The sequence below is a fragment of the Lachnellula hyalina genome, assembly GCF_007821495.1.
Source record: "Lachnellula hyalina strain CBS 185.66 chromosome Unknown contig00095, whole genome shotgun sequence".
NCBI classification, from domain to species: domain Eukaryota; kingdom Fungi; phylum Ascomycota; class Leotiomycetes; order Helotiales; family Lachnaceae; genus Lachnellula; species Lachnellula hyalina.
This window is the reverse complement of record NW_022157209.1, coordinates 1-22,531: the sequence shown is the minus strand read 5'-3', so window position 1 is coordinate 22,531 and position 22,531 is coordinate 1. Positions and strand designations below refer to the sequence as shown.

The following is a 22,531-nucleotide window of genomic DNA, read 5'->3' as shown; positions in this document are numbered from 1 at the left end:
AGATGTGGCTGAGCTGAGTCAGACGACCTGCGGCGCAGGCGCGCTACAGTACTCTGTCTCGCCGACCTGACTCCAAGCCCTGAGTCATCCTGTTGAGGCGGCCAGCACTTAAAACAGAAAACAACACCGACCAAAACAATTTGCAAAAACATACCAATTCTAACATAAAATTCAATTACACCGTTGAGCAATGTTAGACTCCCATTTAACACAACCGGAGCCGCGTGGGTTGAACAAGAAACTCCCAAAATCCAGATCGCAAAAGCGAGGATCAGACGAAGATAGATCCGCTCCGGGTCCCCGTCACGAAGGCTGGGACCTCGAGGCATGGGGCTATCGCCGAGCGTTGAAAATAGGGATTACGCAGAACGAGCAAGATATCTCACGCTGCTATCAGAATATACCGACGGGCATGTATCGCAAGAACCTTGAGGCCGCTAGGATACGTCGAACATGTCCGCGGCCAATGGAAGTGCAAATACTGCACCCTGATAAGTATGTTGGATTCGCGTGTGAATGGTAGGGAGGGAGGTTATGCTGACGGGATGTAGATTGGAGTCGCAGTGTGCGATGAAAAATGTTACGAAAAAGGAAGAGAGAGGTGCGCAAGCTGTGAAGTGGAAGAAGGGTCCGACTTCCAGGACTTATAAGCGGAGAAGGAGTATTGAGGAGCTTCAAAAGAATACGTCTAGGCGAGATTGCTATAGCGACTGTCGAAGTTCAAATCACTGTGGGGTAACGATCGAAATGGCGCTCGAGGAGTCCTTGGTATCACTTGAGCAATACACGCATCCCAACATCAATACCGGATTGGGAAAGAGGTCCATTGCCCATGATGAAGCCGAGGTTGAAGGGTTCGAAATGGTCTTTGATGAGTATACTTCCTCCATTGAAGAAATAGAGCTTGAATATATTCTACTTTAACGACTTCCAATTCCAACCCGACAATAGCATGGAAGAGGGTTCCACGCCCAGAAGATATCTATATATGAAGGACTAGAATAACCCTTTGATCGTTGCCTTAGAGAAGCTAAAGTTCCAGGGTTTGACAAGATTTCCGAGAATGATTACTCATTATTCAAATGAAGCGACCCCTGCCTGCATTGACAGTCTCCCACAACAGGTTCCGTGGAGTCTTTTATCCATTTTTAGGCCCTGGCTAACCAGTGTGAAGATATGCACCTCAGAGACCAACCTGTTGCCATAGTTCAAATCAACTCCGGAGAGATACTCGAACAGAATCTGGGCTTATAGAGCAAAATTTGAGAAATTCAAGAATACGCCCCACTTGTAAGGAGAATCTGGATCTTTAGCTCTATTCAAAAATTACTGTTATCATCCATTTATTGCCACAGCCTAAGTGGGGAGTGTTGGAGGTCCATGATTAGTATTCATAGCTTCGCTTGCACGGGCGGATGTGATATATAATCGCACCGAGCCCCTTGATCGTCCTTGACTCCTTGCAGTGTTGCACTGGCACAACAAATACGCAGAGCTTATGAATAGCGAATATTAATGAGCAAAACACAACGATGATGTTATTTTGGCAGGTTTGTGGGTTGTGTAAATTGCTGCTTTGTCAAAAATGCAGATGTCCCTTATTGACGAGGTTTCGTGCTTTCTACAAGTACAAAGTCTCACTTCCTGTTTACCGGTGCACAGCTTATCCATTGAATACGTTCTTCTCATTGTGTCGATTTTACACTTCCTCGCCTTCGTCTTCTGGGAACGGAAACTGGCGAAAGAACCAATCCTCCCCTTGACCGTTTGGACAGCACCCTCACTCGCCTGGGTGATAATCGTATCTTTCCTCGCTATTATGGCAGTGGGTAGACAACAAGGAGTTGCTAGTTCTTTGATGGGTACTATCTCGAGTTATGCTCTGAGTACCGGACTTGGGTTTGCGGGTGTGGCGGAAGCGTATACGAATGATAGGGTAAAGGATGTCTTGAAGGGATATCGTAGTGCGATGTATTTGGGTGTTGGCATGGTGGGACTGGCGGCTGTCCTTGCGTTGGTATTTTGTGAGAATACCGAAGGATATTAGGCAGGGGCGGGACGAAAATGATGCTTCTGCTCCGCAGTAAAGCATAATCGACGAAACTCTATACGCCCTTTCGGAAAATTGGAGGGAAACACATTCCCATCTTTTGAGCATCATACCTACTATATACAATTAATTTTTCTTCGTATAATCTTAGACTTTCTTTAGTATCTGGCCAGGTTATTCGTGAATGCATTCATGAATCTGGCCAGTTTATACGTGAATGCGCTATGATTCATGAATAAACTAGTTTATACGTGAATCTTAATCACTTAGAATAAGAATATATTTTATTACTTAATATTATTACTAGTAGTATTAGCTATAGCTCTTTTACTCTTTCTTTGCCCTTCAACTAGACTAGTTTTACTTAATCCACCCCTATTTACTAGGCTGCAATAGACTAGCTATAGATGGAATATCTAATATAATAGATGAAGTAGTAAAGTAGTAAAATTTTGGTATTTTGGTAGTCGTGTTTAGTGGTAGTATTATGAATGATTAGGAAGAGAAAAGAGTTTTTTTGTGTGGGATTGCCTATAAAGTGAACTCTTGCTTACTTTGGTTTAGTGTAGATTCATAAGTAAACTGGATTCATGAGTAAACTAGTTTATTCGTGAATAGGACTAAGATTCACGAGTGAACTAGGATATATGTGAATCTAGACTAATATTTATGAATGAACTGGTTTATTCGTGAATGCGCTAATATTTATGAATGAACTAGGAGATTCATGAATCTCCTACATTCACGAATAAACCGGAACATATCAACTCAAGAACTCGTGTTGAGATGTGGGTAATCGTTTAGGAAAAGGGGGAGGCGGTATTTAGCGAGGCTTCTTGGCATACAGTAGGCTGCCAACATGCGAAACTTAGTGCTAACATTCTGAACTGCCGCCATGAGAAGCTTGCTCGCAAGAAATATTTGAGTTTTGAAGCAAGGGGGTTTGAAGCTTAATGATACATCATAAAATCATATAATTCCTATGATACAAAGCTGGCGGCCTACTATAAAGGTATGCAGAAACACTTCTCAATATTTATATTATTCTTATAATAGTGCATATAATATTGCACCAAAACCTGCTATAGCACTATAATACACCCATACTAAGCTCAATCGACACGTATTTCTTAAAGTTCTGAAGGGGTATGCAAGAGAATATCTATAATTCTTGGCGTTAAGCTAAGTGCTGGGAAGTCCGGTCGACACACCTGGATGAATGGGTCCGGGGATCACTAGGTGACACCTGGTGCCTACTCGTAGTAATGCGCGCCGGCGCTAGAGGTAGCTCTTGCATTGAAAAGAGGAGACTTCGCACAGGTCTAGGAGTTTTAAGACATCGAACCGCAAGATAAAGCTCGCCGCTTCCTAAACAACTTTTGTTCCTCCAACATCACTTGATCAACTCACATTATGGCGGTCGACTACCTCGATCTTTTCAATACCACCAATCCCTTTGTCGCTTTTATCCTAGAGATGGTTGCCGTTATTCTCATTCTGGGATTTGTTAAACCATCTTCCATCATCCGTCTAGCGGTCCTACCATTCATAGTAGGATGCGCATACAGCATTCTCACTAATGCAAAAAACTACATGCGGATACCATGGGCAGCCATCTTATCTGCTCAAGGCATGTCACTTATGCTGAATTATATCGAAATAGGCCTTCTGAGTCAATGGAACTTTAAGGCACGGGGTCCGAATTCGCTGCTTGAAAAAAGAATGACGAACGGCGTAGGGAAAGAGGGCACGACTTGGGAACGGCTCTGCTTTGGCTTCAACAGCACGATATCGAACCGAGATTTAAATAAGCCTTTCGAGGTCAAAAATTGTCCGTACTTTTCTGAAAATGATCATGACTATGTCCCTTCACGGGCGAAATTCCTCGTCTGGACAGTCTTACGATTCGCGGCTTGCTATTTGGTCCTTGATCTTATTGAATCCCAACCTGCTTCTCCAAATGCGGACGAGGTATTTGCACTGCGCTCAATACCAGTTTTCAGACGGCTGGGTGAGATATCGATTGAGGAGGTCTTCATCCGTACCATTGTGTCGTTTGTATTCTGGGTCATGGTTTACGCCATTCTGGGTTGTTTGTATTCATCTGTTGCGATTATTGCTGTGGGATCCGGGTTGAGTGAGGTGGCGGAATGGCGGCCTGTTATGGGATCGCTATCAGAAGCGTATACCATCAGAGGTTTTTGGGGGTAAGTAGCATTTTTACCTTGGTTAGAAGTGATTGCTTACGGGAATTTAGGAAGTTTTGGCATCAGCTCACTCGCAAGATGAATACTGGTCCCGCTAATTATATCGCTGATGATTTTTTGAATCTACCGAAAGGATCCTTGATCTCTCGATATAGCAAGATATTTTTGGTGTTCTTCATCTCGGGCGCCATGCACTCCATCTATGAACTTGGTGGCCCAGTGTCCGTCCATCCATATGGACCCTGGATCTTTTTTTGTACACAGGTGATTGGTATACTACTGGAAGATGGAGTGCAAGCCATGTATCGCTCTCTTACTGGCAAAGTCCGCAGTGACAGGTTACCACCTCTATGGATTCGAATCGTTGGCTATTTTTGGGTCGTGGCGTTTCTGCTGTTTTGGTCAACCCCAGTCTGGGCTTTTCCTGCTGCGCTGTTTCCGAAACCGGAAGGGGTGCAGTTGCAGCAGTTCAAGCTGACTCCTATCAGTGTTTTGTATCACCTCAAGAGTGTCATGGTCGGTAGAGCATCAACATAAGGGGTTCATTGCCTAAGACAACGACAAATAGGAAAGCTCAAAGTATAGAAAAGGAAGATAGGAATAACCTCAAAGTTACGGACCGAATCAAAAGCGAGCCTGTAGTTCCTCAATCCAGAATGTAACAAAGAGTTCGAAATTATTTATCATTATAAAAGAAGGTGCTAGTTGACTGCCTGATGGTGCCGAGTGCGATTGAAGGATTGTTTTCCTGTCGTCTTTGAGGCTGTCAAGCTCTAAGGATTGTCTTTTGGGTTACCAGGATGTGTATGGGGAGTAAGACTGCACATGTCACACGTTTGATATTAATGGGTGAATTAAGTTTTCGATTTTAAGTCGTTCATTACAATATCTATGTTGCGTCTAGGAGAAAGTCAGCTCTTCGCATCGATGGATAGGAATGGATAATGAAGATTCTCATGATGATCCCTGATTTCTCTTCCTACCTAAATCACACCAAATTTGTTGGATTATTTGATATGTCACCAGGCACTCAAAACCTGATTTCGTAGCGTACTTGACACTTCACCTTCTTCAATACAGACAGACACATTGCAACACACATAAGTCCAACAACATTCATTAGTCATCTCTATAACAGTGGTTCTACGTGAAGAGCTTCTGCTGTAAAGTACTATAAGTAATTTCCAATGCAAGACCATGCTGGCAAGGGTAGGAAAGTCTAAGTTTAACTCCAAATTTATGGTTCTTTCCCTTGTTCCACAGTAAATTAAACTTGGAGGCGAGTCAGATTTGTTATTAATTTCGGAGCCTTGCATAAAAGTTAAATGTTCTTTGCTCATTTGGGTAATCCGGCCCCATAATTCGCCAACGCCGGACTCTTCTTGTTGACACGTCCTACTGGTAATACCGCATTCGATTCCAAAATTTGTGAAGGTACGAGACGAGCCCCTTTAAATAATGTCCCACCCGTCGCAATAATAAGTGGATAATCGCTAAGCATGACTAACTTCAGGGGCTAACACCCCCTCTTCGTGGATGAAGAAACTGTCGGAATTAAGGTACCAAAACTCGATTGTCTATTCCGATAGTTTTTTCATCCATGAAGAGCGGCCCATCCCGTAATTTCAAGGTCTCTTTTGCCGACACTAATACTATCATAGAAAACACCGAGGAATGAAACAAAGAAGGGCATTTAGTGGATTATTGGACGGTCATGATAGCTCATGGAAGAGAAGCCCCTTTCGGCACCCCAAACTATCAGACAAGATATTAAAGGTTGAGAACCAATAAATATTTCCAAGGAGAGTCTTCATTTGTCGAAAAGCGATGCCCATAAGATGTCCCAAGGAGATGACTCGAGACGCTGGGTTATATGGATCGGTACTTCGCAGATTAGAGTGGTAGATCTGCTAGATAAGGTTCTAAGCATGCTGTTGCGGAAGAACAGTGGCAAGAGGAAGAGAAATAAAAGGCAATGGAAGATGACGCAAGAGAAGAAAAATAGGAGAATCGCTGGATAATTAAGCTTGGATTTGAGCAACATTAGAGAAAATGCGGAATGCACCAGAATGACACGAGTTAACAAAGCAGCAATACTTTGAAGATCCCAAGTCTTCAAACTTGAGATTTCTGGGAATTCACATAAACCAAAATACACTGCTCCACTGTGCGGCAAAAAGACCCACTGACTTTCAGACAATGATGGTACAAGAAGTGAATGAGCCATAGGCAGGCCTCGGAAGAAAACAAATCCTTCTAGACATTGCCTTCAACACCAACAAGCACAACAAGCACAACATTCCATCACGCAATCCACATCATCCAGAGCTGAACCACCTACCCAATACAAACACCCACATAACACTACAACGCCTCTCGCAACCATGTCGATCCCCGACGACACATCGTATTACCCCTCCACTGGTATCATCAGGTCCGCTGTCCCCGTAGCTACCCGCAGCGAGGCCGAAGACTTCCGTGCTCGTCTCGAAGCTGCTAGAGATGCCTTGACGAAGCGCGACTTCAGCGACTCATGCAAGATTGCCACAACTCTACTCGAACAGCTTAGTCTACCCATCGCACTACAAGTCGCAGCGCATATCATCGTGGGTACGAGCACCCGTGGCCAGAGAAGCATTGTCCATTTACATGAGGCTGTGAAGAAAGCATCGAGCTATTTGGGCCACGGAGACTATCAAAGCTTTGCTGATAGAGTCACGGAGTTGGTCAAGGGTGCTCAAAACGAGATGAATAGAGAAGCGGAGGAAGGGAAGAATGACGAGGTCGAGGACAATGTAGAGGTGGTCGGAATCAAGGTGAGAAACTTGATAATGTGCCAGTAAAGACAGAAACTGACTTCGTATATATAGACTGATGAAAACAAGGAGAACGAAAACGAGGATAAGGCATGAGTAATATGTGACACATGGACGGTGCCGAGGGATTTGCTTTTGGGCAGAGACAATGATACAAACAAAGTACGAAGAATGGGAGGAAAGCAAATCATTGTATGTATACATTGAGCGTCTACATAGTCCAAAGCACGCAATCCAAGCATAATAAGCAGCAAAAGAAGACATGTCGTCTCAAGTGGCCGTTATATCCAGACCCCCTGCCAGCACCTGACCTCCGACTAAATCCATCTTAGCGCGAGATCGGCTCCACTCCGGTAAATTTACTAACACCTCCAAATTCAGAGCACCCATCCGTCCGTTTTCTTCCGCATAACATATCACATATTCTGTCTACTTCTCTCCTCTCCTCTACGCCTCAATTGAACATCTACGAAATTGAAAACTAGCCATAATGTTTGCTGCACGAAGAGCATTGTCGGGCGCCATTCAGGCGAGAGCGTTCTCAGCCAGCGCGAGAGATGTAAGAATTCCCAACAGAACAGAGCTTGATGATTCCGTCACGGGAGAATGGAGCTTCAATTGGAAGTTCAGGGATGGGATATACTTTTCTTCACCACGGGGGTTCCTTGCAGAAAAAATGCTAATGATGGTCTATTCTAGTTATCGAAAGTTACTGTTCTGGGCGCCGCCGGTGGAATCGGACAGCCACTGTCTCTTCTCCTCAAGCTCAACCCCAGAGTTTCTGACCTTGCTCGTACGCGGAAACCCTTCCATGCCTCGAATACAAATATACTAACTTTATTCCCAAGTCTATGATATCCGCGGAGCTCCAGGTTCGTTCTCCAAGCCCTGGTTAGTAGCTACATACTGATTCTTGATAAACCAGGTGTCGCAGCAGACATCTCCCACATCAACACCAAATCCAAAGTAACCGGCTACGAGCCCACACCCAGCGGCCTCGCATCCGCGCTCAAGGGCGCCGAAATCGTGCTGATCCCCGCTGGTGTCCCCCGCAAACCAGGCATGACCCGCGACGACCTTTTCAACACCAACGCATCCATCGTGCGCGACCTAGCAAAGGCAGCCGCCGAATCTGCCCCTGACGCCAACATCCTCGTTATCTCGAACCCAGTCAATAGCACCGTGCCCATCGTCGCCGAGATCTTCAAGAAGGCAGGTGTCTACAACCCAAAGCGTCTCTTCGGTGTCACGACCCTGGATGTTGTGCGCGCAAGCCGCTTCGTCAGCGAGATCAAGAGCACGGATCCCGTGGACGAGAAAATCGTCGTTGTGGGAGGCCACTCGGGTGTTACTATTGTCCCACTGTTCTCCCAGTCCAGCCACCCCGACCTAGTCGGCAACCCGGAACTGCTCCAGCGCGTGCAATTCGGTGGTGATGAGGTTGTCAAGGCAAAGGATGGTGCCGGATCCGCTACCCTGTCGATGGCGATGGCCGGTGCGCGGTTCGCGGAGAGCCTGTTGAAGGCTGCGCAGGGCGTGAAGGGCGTTGTTGAGCCTACTTTCGTAGACAGCCCGTTGTACAAGGACCAAGGTGTTGAGTTCTTCGCCAGCAAGGTTGAGCTGGGCCCCAACGGTGTGGAGAAGATTCTCGATGTTGGAAAGATCGATGCTACTGAGCAGAAGTTGTTGGATGCTGCCTTGGGGGATTTGAAGAAGGTATGTTCACCCTTACAAATACCCTTAACCTTAATCCTAAATTGCCTCCTCATCTAACCATTACATACTAATAATCTCCCCCTCACAGAACATCGTCAAGGGCGTTTCCTTCGTTGCCGAGAACCCTGGCAAATAAATGCCCGGACGGAGCACATTAGAGTGAAGGATAGACAGGACAGCACATAAATAGCGCTGCTTGCTTACTACACCCTAGATTTCGACTTTTGTATTCATAGTTGCCAATTCATGAAGTACAAAATGAACCGCCCTCTCTTCTCCAGACCCCAAGCCTCCAAAGTCTACGCTAGAGGCCTAGAATTTTTTCGTGATGTGATGTGATATGCATAAACGGGGGCGGATTACTCCATAGCGCTAAGGAATCTATCTAAGCACTATCTACCTTACCTACCTATTACTCACCATTTAGGTAAAATAGATAGATATGCAAGGTTATTAATTTCTATACGGAGTGTTTGTTCTACGGCCGTCTCTACTCTATAGAAAGAGAAAAACGAAATATAGTATGGTTCATAATATGCTGGGTAGCATGGGATATTATTCATTTATTAAGAGTGAAGCCGAGTAGTACCTATGTGACAAGTGTCGGTTTTGATGTCTAGCATAGGTAGGGAAGCATAATAAAGAGTGTAGAGCGTAAGGGTTGAATGATGGATGGTCTTTGTGCAGAAAAGACTGTAACACGATAGGAGTTGAGATGATTCGGAGAATACTAAAGCTCCTGCAGAGCCAAATCATCAGAAGCCAAAGAGCCACATTCACAATGGGCAGTTAGACATGAGAGTATTCTTTATTACGACCTTAGTGCCCTGCCCACTAGTTAACTAAAGGTAAGAACGCCATGCCCATAAGTACCACATGCATCCATGTTATGTCATGCCATCCATCGTATTATCATATCTCACGTAAATACACTCTTATGCATGCATGCACGCTCCCACTTCCATTTCCACTCCCGCTCCCAAAATCCAAAAGACATGTATGAATTGAGGAGCGAGCAGGAGGAAGAATGTCATTAATGTGATAGAAGAAAAGGCTTCTCAGAAGTATCCACGCATAGCATCCTCGAAACCCGGGCCACCCTTCAGATCCCGATCGAAAGCGTTCGAGACGTCCAGGACACGCTTGATGTGTGACATGCTGAGGGGTTCGTTGTTGTTTACGGCAAGGGCTTGGGCGGTGCGGATTGTGTTCTTGATCTGTGTCGCTTTTTGTCAGCATCGTCCAAATAAAGTTTCTAGAGAGCAATAGGAGAATGATGTCTTACCTGTCGCCCATTCAAGTTATTCCTACTCAGCGTACTCAAGTCTTCGTCTGTAAATGGCATTGTCTCCACGCCTTCCAGCACTCTGACCCTCTCAATAAACATCTTGAAAACACTCTTCTTCGCCTTCGCGCTTAGTTCTCCATAACGCAAAGCGATATGGATACGTGACTGGAAGGCGTCGTCGAAGGTCTCGACGCGGTTGGTGGTGAGGAAGAGAATGCCTTGGAAGTATTCGAGGAGGCGTAGGAAGATGGAGACGAGCGCGTTGCGGTGAATGTCTTGGATTGTGCGCTTTTCGAGGAATACATCTGCTTCGTCAAGGAGGAGCACGGCGCCCCAGGCGTGGGCTATATCGAGGATCTAGAGTTATTAGCATTTCTGCATGTGAATGAGATGGGTAGAGAGCTTACTTTCTGGAGCTCAGCCTCGAGAGTTCGAGGATCCGTGCCCAGTTCACCAGCGGAGACCATGTATAGTGGGCACTTCAGAAGTTCGGAGATACCCTCTGCCGTGAGAGTCTTTCCTGTACCTGGTGGACCGTGCAGGACTGCAACGAGACCTTTGCCTTTGCCTTGAATGACATCGTCGATGCTCTCAGCTGGGTGGTACTTGTGCGACTCGACCAATGCCTTAACGATGGCTTTGGTGTTGTCCTCCAAGACCAGCGAATCATAAGCACCCTCATTCCACACAATATCCTTGACGCCGGAGACAGTGAACTCAAGCCACAGCTTCTCAGCGAAGGCAAACCCAAGGACAACAGGGGAAGCAATTAAGTACTCCTCGTCAGTAAATGTGGGAAGAGCCTTCTTGTCCTCTTCAGAAGTGACAGCCTCGCCATCCTTGGTCTTGACCATCTTGCTAGGAACCTCCTCAAGCTTCTCGACGGAAATCTCTTGGCCATCAACATCAACAGGGACTTCGACGATGTGAGGCTCCTCTTTGTCATCAAGAACAACTTTCAGCTTCATCTTGGGCCTATCATCGTCTTTGTCGTGCTCGTAATTTTCCATGTTATGACCACCTTGCTCATCATCAGAGTCTTCACAGCCACAACCGTCAGAATCAGACTCATCATCCGATTCCAGCAGATCGGGGTCCTTTGGCTTGACAGTACTGACTTGGTAATTTGGCAGGATACGACGGTGGATCGCAGGGTCGACCATGATTCGGCCGTTGATGTTGACTTTGATGACTTGTCGCTTCTTCTTGTAGTATGCGAGACCCTCGTGAGATCTGTAGTTGACGCCCTGGAGACTAACGAATTTCTTGCCTCGCTCGATCAGCTCGGATCGGAGCTTAGTCTCATTCTTGTGATACTTCAAGGGGTAGCACCCTAAACTGGTAATTTTCCGTGCTCCCTTGAATGCGGCGACATCGACGTCCATAGAACCTTGATTGTGTTAATAGCCATTGATCTTAATAGATGAATGAGAAGCTTACCCATGCCCCATGCTTTGCCGTCATACTCAAGGTATCGACCCTCAATGTTGTACCACTCGCCCTTCATGAAACTATATTCCTTCTCAGCAAGCTCAATCTTGAAAGCGCGAGGCTCATCAGCAGAACCATAGGTAGTAGTAAAAGCAAGGGTGTTTGGCTTGTACAAGGCCCAGAGCAGATCAAAGGTAATCAAGCCAGACTCCACCATAGGGTAAAGAGTCTTCTTGGTAGATGCATAATCCTTGTCGAGGTACTTGATGAAAACCTTGAGATGCTTCCGCTTGGTCTCGTTGCGCTTCTTTTGCTTCTTCTTGCCCTTCTTGGCTGTAACCTTCTTATTCTTCAATTCCTTGAATACTCCTCGGAGGTCTTCAAGGTAAAGGAACAGCAAGTTGGGGTCGATAGTTGGGGTCTCTTCAACGAGGCTTACACCCTTGACACCATCCATCACCTCATTCAAGGCCTCTTTCAGGAGCTTGCTCTTGATGTCAACTACGGTTGTCTAGTAATATGTAAGTAATGAACTGTTCTCAGCGCAGAATTTCACATACCTTGTACTTGCCCTCCCAATCAAAAGTTCTCCGAACATTGAACAGGTATTGGTCATATTCGGAGCTCTCCTCATCCTCAGCCGTATCAGTAAGCTTGTAGTTATGGATAGTACTATCCCACAACTGGTCAACTCTCTTGAACTCTAGCTTGCTAGCACGCTTCTTTTTACCCTTCTTTTCCTTTTTATCCTTCTTCGACTTCTTCCCTAAACCGTCAAGTTGGGACAACATAGCGGCATTTCTCGCAGCTTGAAGACGAGCAGCAGATCGGGGTCCACCGCCAGGAACTATTTGTCGACCGTTGCCTGCTCCGCCAAGACCGCCCATCCAGTCTCGTCCTAGACCACCTGCGCCTCCCAAGCCGCCTTGTAACTGCTGCATCTGTTGCAACAAGAGTTGTTGTGAAAGCTCGGCGTTGGGATCAGACACTTCATCGTCGATTTCGGCCTCTTCTTCTGTCTCTGAGTCTTCATCTGAATCAGATGAATCGGAGTCTGATGATGCCTGAAAAGATTGTTAGCATATACAATCGAGTTGCTATGAATAAACTTACCCCCTTCTTTGCCTTACGCTTGCCCTTAGCTTTGCCCTTAGCTTTTGCCTTTTGCTTAGCCTTCTTCTTCGCCTTTCGCTTCTTCTTTTCCTTCTCAGTCTCGGTCTCTGAGTCCTCGTCGGAGTCGCTCAAAGATTCATCATCATCCGATTCTGAATCGCTAGATGTATCTGAGTCCTCGCTGTCACTACTCACAACCTCCTTGGCCTTCTTAGCCTTGGATTTGCCAGCCTTCTTCGATTTTGACTTCGACTTCTTCGATTTGGTCTTCTGGACGGGAGAATCGGATGTCTGCCGTGCCTTGTTATCGACCTGTGCGCTTGTGTTACTCTCTCCATTTGCAGAAACAGCCCCCTCTCTCTCGGTAACCTGTTCGCTCTGGGTATTCGGGGTATCCATGGTTGCGGATGAGAAGGGTTTGTGTGGTGAAGACGATTTCAACGGTCGAAGGGGTCGAAGGACCGATGATTAAATAGGAGATCGGATCGGGTGCATTCACAACAGCTCAGAGTGGGGCTGTTAGGTAGTTTTGTGTGAATTTGGTAGTTCCAAGGATGAGGTTGATGGGGCTACCATGCAGATTCGCGTCAGCAGGAAGCTACAAGTAAGACCCGGAAGATCTGCACCTGGGAGCGGATGCTAGGCGGGCGGTGAAAGGTATGTAAAGATGCAGATGGGACCGTGTGAGTTTCTGAGAAAGCGGAATCACAAGACGCGGCCTTGTATTGTGACAGGAGAAAGAGACGGTCAGCAGGCACTCAACTCACCTTGTGTGTTGACTGCAGAACGGGAGAGCAAACGGTGCTCAGTTCAAAGGTTGTTTAGGGAGTACGAGTGACGATTTTGAAGAGTAAAGCTGCAGGATCTGGGTGTGACGATGATTTCGCAAATTTTCACGGAGAAAAGAAAAACAGAATTGGATGGATGTGTGGGTGTGTGATGTTTACATATCCTAATGCAGAGCTGTGTTGTACATCAGGCAGGGCAGGGAGCACCAGGAGCTCTTATCGCGATTGGCAGAAGGCGGTGTGGTGTGTACATTCAATAAGGCTGAGGCGTATGGCGTGAAGGTGAAGGTGAAGGTGAAGAATATCAAAGCTGCATGTATGCATTAGAGGGAGTGAAGTTTACTCGATGAGAGATATTGGGACGGGGCAATATATTCTCTCCTATCTACTTATAGCATCCACCATCAGATCAGGTAACTTTGCACCTTCTCAGCTGGCCATGGGAGGAGCAATCGAGAGAGTCATGCCGAGGTTTGCAGTAGCAGCCTCGCCGTGGACGATAAAAGCGGCACTAGCATTCACCGGACCGGTGGCACTTTGAAAGCCGGGGTTGTGAGTGCCGCTTTCTGTATCCACCGCAAGGCAACAGGGTGGATGAGAAGGCTGAAATGTGGAGAAAATCAGCTAAAAAAAAAAAAAGTGGCCATAGCTTCTTTCACTTCATCTGAAATTCTAGACCATCTCTTCCTCCAACATCATTCCAGGTCGAGATGCTGATTTGACCACGCATCGAACTTTAATATATTTGGCCACAGTAGGTTGCCCCGATGTAGAGACCGGTAAGGCTGTTGGGTATCTATGCCTTGTCAGCAATGCTGCCTACGTTCGTTGCCTAACTAGTAACCACGAGGCTTGCATGCTTTCTGAAGCTAGAGATGTTGGGGGTATAAGGCAGGGGCGGATACCTATGTTTGCTTTAATTAGCTTCTGCGTTTAACTGGGTGAAGCTTCATATATCATTGCAAGGATGGCTGGGAAGTTTGCAAGGATAGAGAGTCGGGATGATAGGGCTTGGACGGAAGATGTGAAGTTGGTGGTTAAGAATCTGAATGGCTGCAAGGTATCTTTATATACAATTTAAACAGCTATATTTGGTTGATAATCTCCGAGCTTTCACACAAACCTGTCTGCGCCTCCTTTACAGTACAAAGTTGCTCATATGAAGCTGTGAGTCAATCACTCCCGCATGTACATGGAATATACTCATATATCGCACCCTTCAATTCTCTCTCTTCACTTTCCAGGAAGATCGGCCAAGCGGACCTCATACATTCCATATAGCGACACCATTCGTTTGTTTCCCACCTCACTTGCTACAAATCGCAACTTTCGTTGCCCGGTGCTCCAGCCTATATCCAAATCAATACTAACCTACAGGACCAAGAATCGGAAACTCACGTTACTCCCCAACCCTTCATCTCCTTCTCCTCTCACCTCAACCCCCCTCGCTTCAAGCCCCTTCAGCCTCCCCTTCAACAGTCCCAACACCCCCTCAAACTCCCCCACATCCCTCCCCACAAACCTCAATCTTCCCTCCGGTCCAAACATCCCCACCGCCTTCTCCAAACACCGTATCTTCTCAGCCTCCTCCATTGGTGTCCCGCATAGCACGAGATAGCATTTTGCCTGTAGCGCGGGGCTCAGCTCTGCGTCTGAGAGCAGCATGCGGCATATGTATTGGGTGAGCGCGTAGGCGTGTGTTGTGAGGGAAGTTACGGCGATTGTTAGGAGGGTGAGGTGGGAGGCGTGGTTGGGCCATTTTGATGGAATGTATAGTTATAGTAGCTTTTGGGGTTCTTGTGTTGGCTAGCTGTCGGGAGGATGGAGAGTTTGTGGGTGTGAGAGTGTGGTTTGTGCTTGGGAGGAAGACTGGGGAATAAACCTGGAGTATTGTGGGGTAAGACAAATGCTTGCAATAGTTGGTTCATCGTTGCTTGTTGTTGGGGGTGGGAGTTGAGGTTATTGCGGTTCGAGATTAGATGTGGATCACTGAGGATAGAGAGGGGAAAAGTCAGGTGTCACTTATGAGTGCTGCTGGTTGTTCATTTGCCTTGTTCATTAGTATATTTATTACAAATCAACGGTGAATTTGAAAGCTTGTCCAATGATTATATCTTGGCCCGGCACCAGTGGCAAACAGCATTATCTCCATCCTGAAGCTAACAAATCTCAATGACCATAACTCCAATCTTCCATCCAATATCATAACAACCGTAGCTTCCAAGCACTTCAAAGCTCTAAATCCTCCGCCCATTTGACATGTTTCTCAGCCTTCCCATCCTGTAGGCCATCAGTCTCAATCCTCAAGCTCATCATTCGAAGTGTTCACCGTGCTCGGAGTCGTAGGATCCTCTCCAGCCAGCTCTTCATCCTCGCTATCAGTACCATCATCCAAGTAAACCCATCCAGCACCCCAGACCCTCTCCGGCTTCTTCTCCGCTAACATCTCCGCCTGCCTCAGCGCATTTCTCAAGCCAGACAGAATGGACTCATATTCCACCTTTCCTGTAGTGGCTTTATATGACTGCGAAGAAAAACAAAGAATCAGTAAATCGGTTTTCCTTCCTCGCCAAAAACATCAATAAACCCAGCACTCGTACTCTGACATTCTAACAGACTAAACTTCCCTCTTCCCAATTTACGAGACATGCTTGAAAAGAAAATGAATGCTATTCAACGCAACGTAATGCAACTCCATACCTCAGCAACAGCCAGAGCTTCTTTAACATGCTCTACGGCCTTCTCCGCCGGCATTGACGCAGCGAAAATAAGATGCACTCTGGTTCTATTCACTAGATGCAGGTTTGAAAGTGCGAGGATAAAACGGCAGAGGTGTTGGCAGTGGGCGAAGTCTTTGGCCTTTAGCGCTTTGATGGCATCTTCGATTTTGTCCGCGATGGCTGGTTGTGTCATTGGAGATGTTGGGGGTGCGCTGGGCTTTGGTGGATTCGCCATTTGGTGTGAGATATTTAAGTAGTTCTTGATGTTGTGGGGGCGGTGTTTCGTGGGGGTTGTTCTTGGGCTGTTAAATAATGCGGCGTGGATGAGGATGGAGATGGGAGTAACTAGATATCGTAACGGCTTCATGTGAAATTCACTTACTGGATATTCACTGATTAAAGGATGGAAGATAAATACTGTTCATTGCAATCAACTGACCTGAATTGAATGCTGGTGTAAAGATTATGGTTCTACCCTAAATGTTGTGATAGGTACTGCATTGACCAGTGACTTTCTAAACTCTTTCACTTCACCAATTCGCAAGCTCGTCTGGATTCTATTATTGTCTCGAGCTGATATTTTATTTTTAGCACTTGTCTTTAGCGTTTAGAAAAACTATGATAATATAAACGAACCTCATCTTCTACGTCTCGTGAAGTTATTAGGTTTTTAATACCATATGTGCTTAGTCCCAGCCCAACCCTTGCAAACTACCACTTGGTCTTGTGTGGCAGTTAAAAATCAAGGTTCACAGCAATGGGAATTCCAATCTGTAAAATGAGGTTTTCAAACCTCCTAGTCAAATAGCGAGGAATGAACTTCTGTGACTAGATATAAGGTTAGCTAAGTCCGAGTTCGAGTCGAGTTTAAGCTATTTTTAGAAACTTAAACTCTGACTCGGCTATAAGTCGAAGACATAAACTTGGCTATTTAAGTTCAAAGCCTAGTCAAGGGCTGAGGTAGATACCCTTATATCAATAAAGAAAACGCTAGAGAAATAGCAAAAATGTGGAAAAAGGTTCTTAATAAATACACAAAGAGTCAAAAGCGTACGTCATATAGCTATCACGTGAAGTTATACCCACTTTAATGATGTATATCTTGGGTAGTATCTATACGAGTTAATATTTTTATTAAAGCAATTATAGAAGCACTCTAGCTCACCACCCCCGTGATATAAAACCACCAATCCGGTCAGCTTTACACACAGGCTCCTCTTTCAATCTTCCAAGAGAAGCCTCAACCCCTGATAATCAAGCACACAAATGTCTTCCCAACCTAAGCAACCCTCTACCGAACAACCCGAGCTCTACGAGCAGCGCCTGACCGAGGCTCAAAACGCCCTCCGAGCAAACAACACCGAACAATGTTTCGCCATCCTGCTCAGACTCATCGACGATCCTAACACAAAGCGGGTCAACCCTCTCGTTGAAGCTAGAGCGCATTGCATTATTGCAATTCTATACGCGTACCAGGCCGCACATCATAAACATGAGGCCGTGCAGAGTTATGAAGAGGCTATTGCCGCGAAACCCGAAGACAGACGCGCGCGGGATGGTCTGGAGAAAGCAAGACATGACTTGGCTGAGGCTTTTAGAGAGATGGCACCGATGAAGACAGAGGGGATGGGATATGGGAATTACAAGGTGAGTACATTGTTATCTGTTGTTAATTGGGATACTGATGAGGAACCTCAGAGTAGTTAGTGCTGCCGATCAAGGTGCACGGAAGGTCAATTTTGCGGAGGAAGGGGGTAGCATGGCATGAATGGTAGGAAATGCAGCTGGAGCGTGAAGGACGATCGATGAGCAAACGCCCTCGGACGGCTGAAACTTCCAAGGGAAATTCATTTGAATCATCACAATCTTGACTGAGGTCGAGTAAGTGTATATATCTGATCTTGCTGCATGAAATGAGGAAATATAGAGCGTCTTGGAGAAACCTGTGACAGCCCTGGAATATTTCAAGTCCTTTAATTTTAGCACTTTAAATGTGCCCAATTATAGTAACTTCTAAGCATGACTTTATAACCATAGGACGTTTAACATTGTCATGCCTCATCTCTCTCGTCTAAAGTCTTAAAGATGTGTCGCCAAAACTCGCTTAGCAGTGCAGGAAAAGGCATCTGTCACTCAAAGTACACTCGAACACTTGAGATAGAAATTTAGTTGCCGGTAATTCACAGCAATTTCAGGGGGTGTAATTCTATTTACATGTTAAGATGGCGCTTTTAAACACTTGGGCTAGTTCTGCAGTGGTCTGATCAAGAAGCCTTGACTTTAGACCTGTTGTTTTATCTGCTTAAAAAGGTTTCGAGCGCATATTAGCTTATAAAGGGTCACTATACTTTTCATTACATTTCATGTTAAGGACATATAATATTTCATATAACTCAAAGGAATTTTTATCATTTTCAACAATGTGAACAAAGCACAACAATCATACAACAACAGCTTTTCAATAATACAACTTGTAAACAAATACAACCCAATCTCTATATTACCCACGAAATAAAGCATGGTGCCATTTCGTATCAACACCTTCATCACATCACAACATCACAACACCGCACCACAACATCAAAATGATGGATCCGGAACCTGAACCCATAGGCACAGTCGCCGAACTCGCTCTTCGGGCTCAAGCCTACGCCTGCAGAACAACCGCAGATGACGACGTAGAGACACTATCCCTGCAAACCGCCAAAGAGTACCTCGAGGCTCAGGACATCCACGCCTGCGAAAGTATCTGCAACGAACTTATTGACGGCCGCGAGACCCCGCGTGCCACTAGAGCGGCAGCCTATCTGATCTTAGCCAGCATGCGACAAGATCCACTAGGACAATTACACTTTGTTGTGGACCTCTATCAGGCCATGTACCAGCGAATGAAAATTGAGAACAATCGTAAGCGCGAGGTGAAGGAACTTCTAAGACGTTCGGAAGGCTTGAGGAATGAAGCACAAGCAGCCAGCCTCCGTGCTCAGCAAGAAAGAGAGAACGCAGAGAGGGCCAGAGAAGAATGGCTCAAGTATGAATATGGGGATTGGCCATGAGATTGGACGAAAAAGAACAGGACTTGGGTACTGGGATGTAGAGGGCGGATGATTTGAGAATCCGCCATCCACTCCTTCTGGGCGTTTGTCCTTTTAACCAATAAATGAGAAGGCTATAAAATTTCGACTTTACAACTTACCAGGAATTTATAATAAAGTGATCTGTTCCTCGTGCAAGGTGGACTTGAAAATGTATAATGTCGTAACTAATTTGAAATATCGGGTGTCCTTGAGTGAAACCTTCCATGCCCATTCCCCACACAAAGGGTACTTTATGTTTATTTTTACAAAGGTATATGAACAAGAACAAAAAAGGGGGCGCGCCTACCTCGCTTAAAACAAAAACAGCATGTAGAATGAGTTGAGTTGAGTTCAGTCTACCGCATGAAAAAACAGCATCTTCATCATCTTGATGTTAGTTGGTCGCATTACTCATTCCTATTTTCTTGTAATCGAACTCAAAACTGAACCGTCAACTTACACCCATGGGGCTGTAAGGCCGCGCTTCTTGCAGAGCAAGATTTCTCTGAAAAGCATTTAGGTTATTCCCGACGAATACTGAAGATAAGGAAACTTATTACTCATGTTGGTAAGATGAGGCGACGCAAAGGAGCCAGCAAAGAACTGAGAGATGGTCATAGATGTCTTTCTGTCCGTGGTAAAACCTAATGCCCTCAAATAGAGCAGAACGCCAAAATGATGGTTTTATTGAGGTCTAAAGAACACAGAATTGTCCGAAGAGTGGCTAAATAATCAGCGCTGGCCCTTGAGCTAGACCAGATTAGGTAGGCGCAACTACTCCTAGTATTGGCCCTGAACGATAACTAAGCTCTGATTAAGGACAGAGAGAGAGCTTCGATTGTTGAAAATACTCTAGCTGAATGATATAAGATCTTTCCTTTCGGAGATCACATTCATGAAGTCTTGGGGAACTTTCTCCACCAACGCAGGCTCTCATATACGTGTTCACGTGACCGCGTACAATTTAGTCAAAAATCGCTGTTATCTATATCAAATCCCCGTTGAAAAGCGTGAACAACTAAAGATCACAGGATTCAAGATCGGTGGCACAGGCAAATATTAGCCCTTAATGTCTTCTATTTGTCACCCAGGACTGATGTAGGTAAATTCTCAATTGTTGACGATTCGGCGCTCTTCCCAAGACTTATTCCTTTTGCTTGGCTGGGACGCTTTCTCCACATCTTGTTCAACAACCCCTCAATACCAAACAATATGACGACTATAACAACCACAGATATACCTGTGATTGCCACACAGGTCCAGGTAAGCTATGCAGATGTCCATAGCATAGCAGAATATTTATAATCACAGGTAATTGATCGCGTGGCCGAAAGTAATGGCACAGTCAAGTGTGCCCCCCTCCCCCCACATCCATGGACCCCTCTGATACAACCCAGCCCATCCTCCTCCTCCAAAGACGAACTCCTGATCCAAGTATACCACCACTCCTTCGGAACCCTCATCGGACCCTCCCCCAACGCACTCCCTCCTCCTCAGCACCACCAACCAGACCAATAACCCCTTCTTCCACGAAGCCTGCGTCTACCTCCCCGCCCTCAACGAACTCTACATAACTTCCAACCTCCTCAGCGCCAACACCTCCTCCGCCTACCCCACTATCCTAATCTCGCGCATAAAGCTCACCCGCTCCTCCGAAACTTCTTCCAACGACATCGCCAGCCTGCAATGGGCGAAACTGCGTCCCCCGCCGGGTATCGACATGCCGAACGGCGGCGTGAACTACAAAGACGGCATTCTCTTCTGCGCGCAAGGCTCGCCCTCGCCCAAAACAGGAGGCCTATACTACATGCCGCTCCACTCCCCCCCTCAGCCCATCGTGACGAATTTCTACGGGCGCGATTTCAATAGCGTGAATGATGTCGTGGTGAGTGCGGTGGACGGCGGCATCTGGTTCACGGACCCCGTTTATGGGTACAAGCAGGGGTTTCGGCGGAGGCCAGAGTTGCCGGGCCAGGTTTACCGGTATGATGTGGGGAGTGGAGAGGTGCGGGTTGTGGCTGAGGGGTTCGATCGGTGTAATGGGATTTGTTTCGGCGTAGGGGAGACGAGGCTCTATGTTACGGATACGGGGTTGATTCATGGGGATGGGACAAAGGATTTTACGAGGTGAGTTTTGTTTTTCGATCTGGATTGAGTAGAGGAGAGGAGTAAATGCTAATTTGGGATGGTAGACCGGCTACGATTTATGTTTTTGATGTTGAGACTAAGGATGGTGCTCCTTTTCTTGTTAATCGCCGGACGTTTGCTTTTGCTGCCTCTGGTGTCCCGGATGGTATTAAATGTGACGTCTATGGTAATGTATACGCTGGCTGCGGTGATGGAGTCGAGGTTTGGAATCCGGCTGGGAGTCTTATTGGGAGGATGATCGTCCCAGGTGGTGTAGCCAATTTCTGCTTTGGGAAGGAAGGCGAATTGTTCCTTTGCAATGAGCAGAAGCTGTGGAGGGTTCAGTTGGCAGAGACCACCAAAGGTGCCTTGCTTGGCATTTGAGTAAACCGAATAGACTGTGGAAATCAGGTATGAATGCATGAATCAAAAAATAGAAGAATTCTTAAGGATATTCAGGTATGTCTAATTGATTTTGGATAAAATAAAAATTACTCTAATAGAGTGTGTAGAAGGGTATCAAAGATTTGTACATCCACCCGTACGCCATCCCATGCCTTGCCTTTCTTTCCCTTCCAAACTCCATTGCCCGAGAATATATGCAAACGGAAGACAAGAAAAACTATACACGAGCTTCTAGAATTACTCCAACTCTGACACCTTCTTGGGCGGCCCTTTCCCAAACTGGCTTTGCACTGGAACATCTATAACCGGCACCGTATCGATCCTCTCCCTCATAACATCATCTACCAGCTGATATCTCTGTCTCGAGGAACCGCCCGGACTCATCCCAACCGCATTGCTAATAGCATTATTCAAGCCGAAGCTCAGGCGTTCGGGATTAGGACCCCGCCCATGATCAGCTCGAAGCGGGCTCTTGGGCGGGATTTCAATCTCCCGGATATTCCCACCAGCATCTCTCATACTGACATTCCTGAGACTGCTCCCACCACTCCCGACATTCCTAATACTGGCTGCGCTGCCGCTGCGGTTGCTATCGCTATCTGAAGGCGTCGAGGACCGCCCGCTCGCCACGCTCTCTGCGTACGCACGCACAGTCTGCAGTCGCCGTGGGCTCCAGCCTTCCATGCGCACATTTTCACTGCGTCCCATATCCCGCAGCGCCTCGGAGCGCGCTTCGCGGTCAATCACACGGCCTTGCCCGGCCGTCGCTGCAGATGCTTGGCGCACCGGAACG

The 22,531-nt window shown here is 46.3% G+C and overlaps 4 protein-coding genes across 4 annotated transcripts; 3 read left to right on the top strand and 1 right to left on the bottom strand.

Annotated features, from left to right (window-relative positions):
- Positions 1 to 3,463: 3,463 nt before the first annotated feature.
- On the top strand, positions 3,464 to 4,710 carry ataH (Acetyltransferase; the record flags this gene model as incomplete). The annotated part of the gene is made up of 2 exons (XM_031150634.1): positions 3,464 to 4,257; positions 4,308 to 4,710. Coding segments are annotated over 2 exons (1,197 nt in total), but the record flags the coding sequence as incomplete, so codon positions are not given.
- A 2,853-nt stretch (positions 4,711 to 7,563) lies between these two features.
- Positions 7,564 to 8,925, top strand: MDH1_0 (Malate dehydrogenase, mitochondrial; the record flags this gene model as incomplete). The annotated part of the gene is made up of 4 exons (XM_031150633.1): positions 7,564 to 7,632; positions 7,773 to 7,866; positions 7,999 to 8,789; positions 8,878 to 8,925. The coding sequence occupies 4 exons, from the start codon at positions 7,564 to 7,566 to the stop codon at positions 8,923 to 8,925; spliced, it is 1,002 nt and encodes a 333-aa protein (XP_031004233.1).
- Positions 8,926 to 9,847: 922 nt separating this feature from the next.
- LHYA1_G005688 (uncharacterized protein) lies at positions 9,848 to 13,020 on the bottom strand (the record flags this gene model as incomplete). The annotated part of the gene is made up of 6 exons (XM_031150632.1): positions 9,848 to 10,006; positions 10,075 to 10,434; positions 10,485 to 11,467; positions 11,518 to 12,019; positions 12,069 to 12,572; positions 12,622 to 13,020. The coding sequence occupies 6 exons, from the start codon at positions 13,018 to 13,020 to the stop codon at positions 9,848 to 9,850; spliced, it is 2,907 nt and encodes a 968-aa protein (XP_031004234.1).
- A 7,398-nt stretch (positions 13,021 to 20,418) lies between these two features.
- On the top strand, positions 20,419 to 21,717 carry gnl (Gluconolactonase; the record flags this gene model as incomplete). Its single annotated transcript, XM_031150631.1, has 3 exons — positions 20,419 to 20,469; positions 20,642 to 21,333; positions 21,399 to 21,717. The coding sequence occupies 3 exons, from the start codon at positions 20,419 to 20,421 to the stop codon at positions 21,715 to 21,717; spliced, it is 1,062 nt and encodes a 353-aa protein (XP_031004232.1).
- Between the last annotated feature and the right edge of the window lie 814 nt (positions 21,718 to 22,531).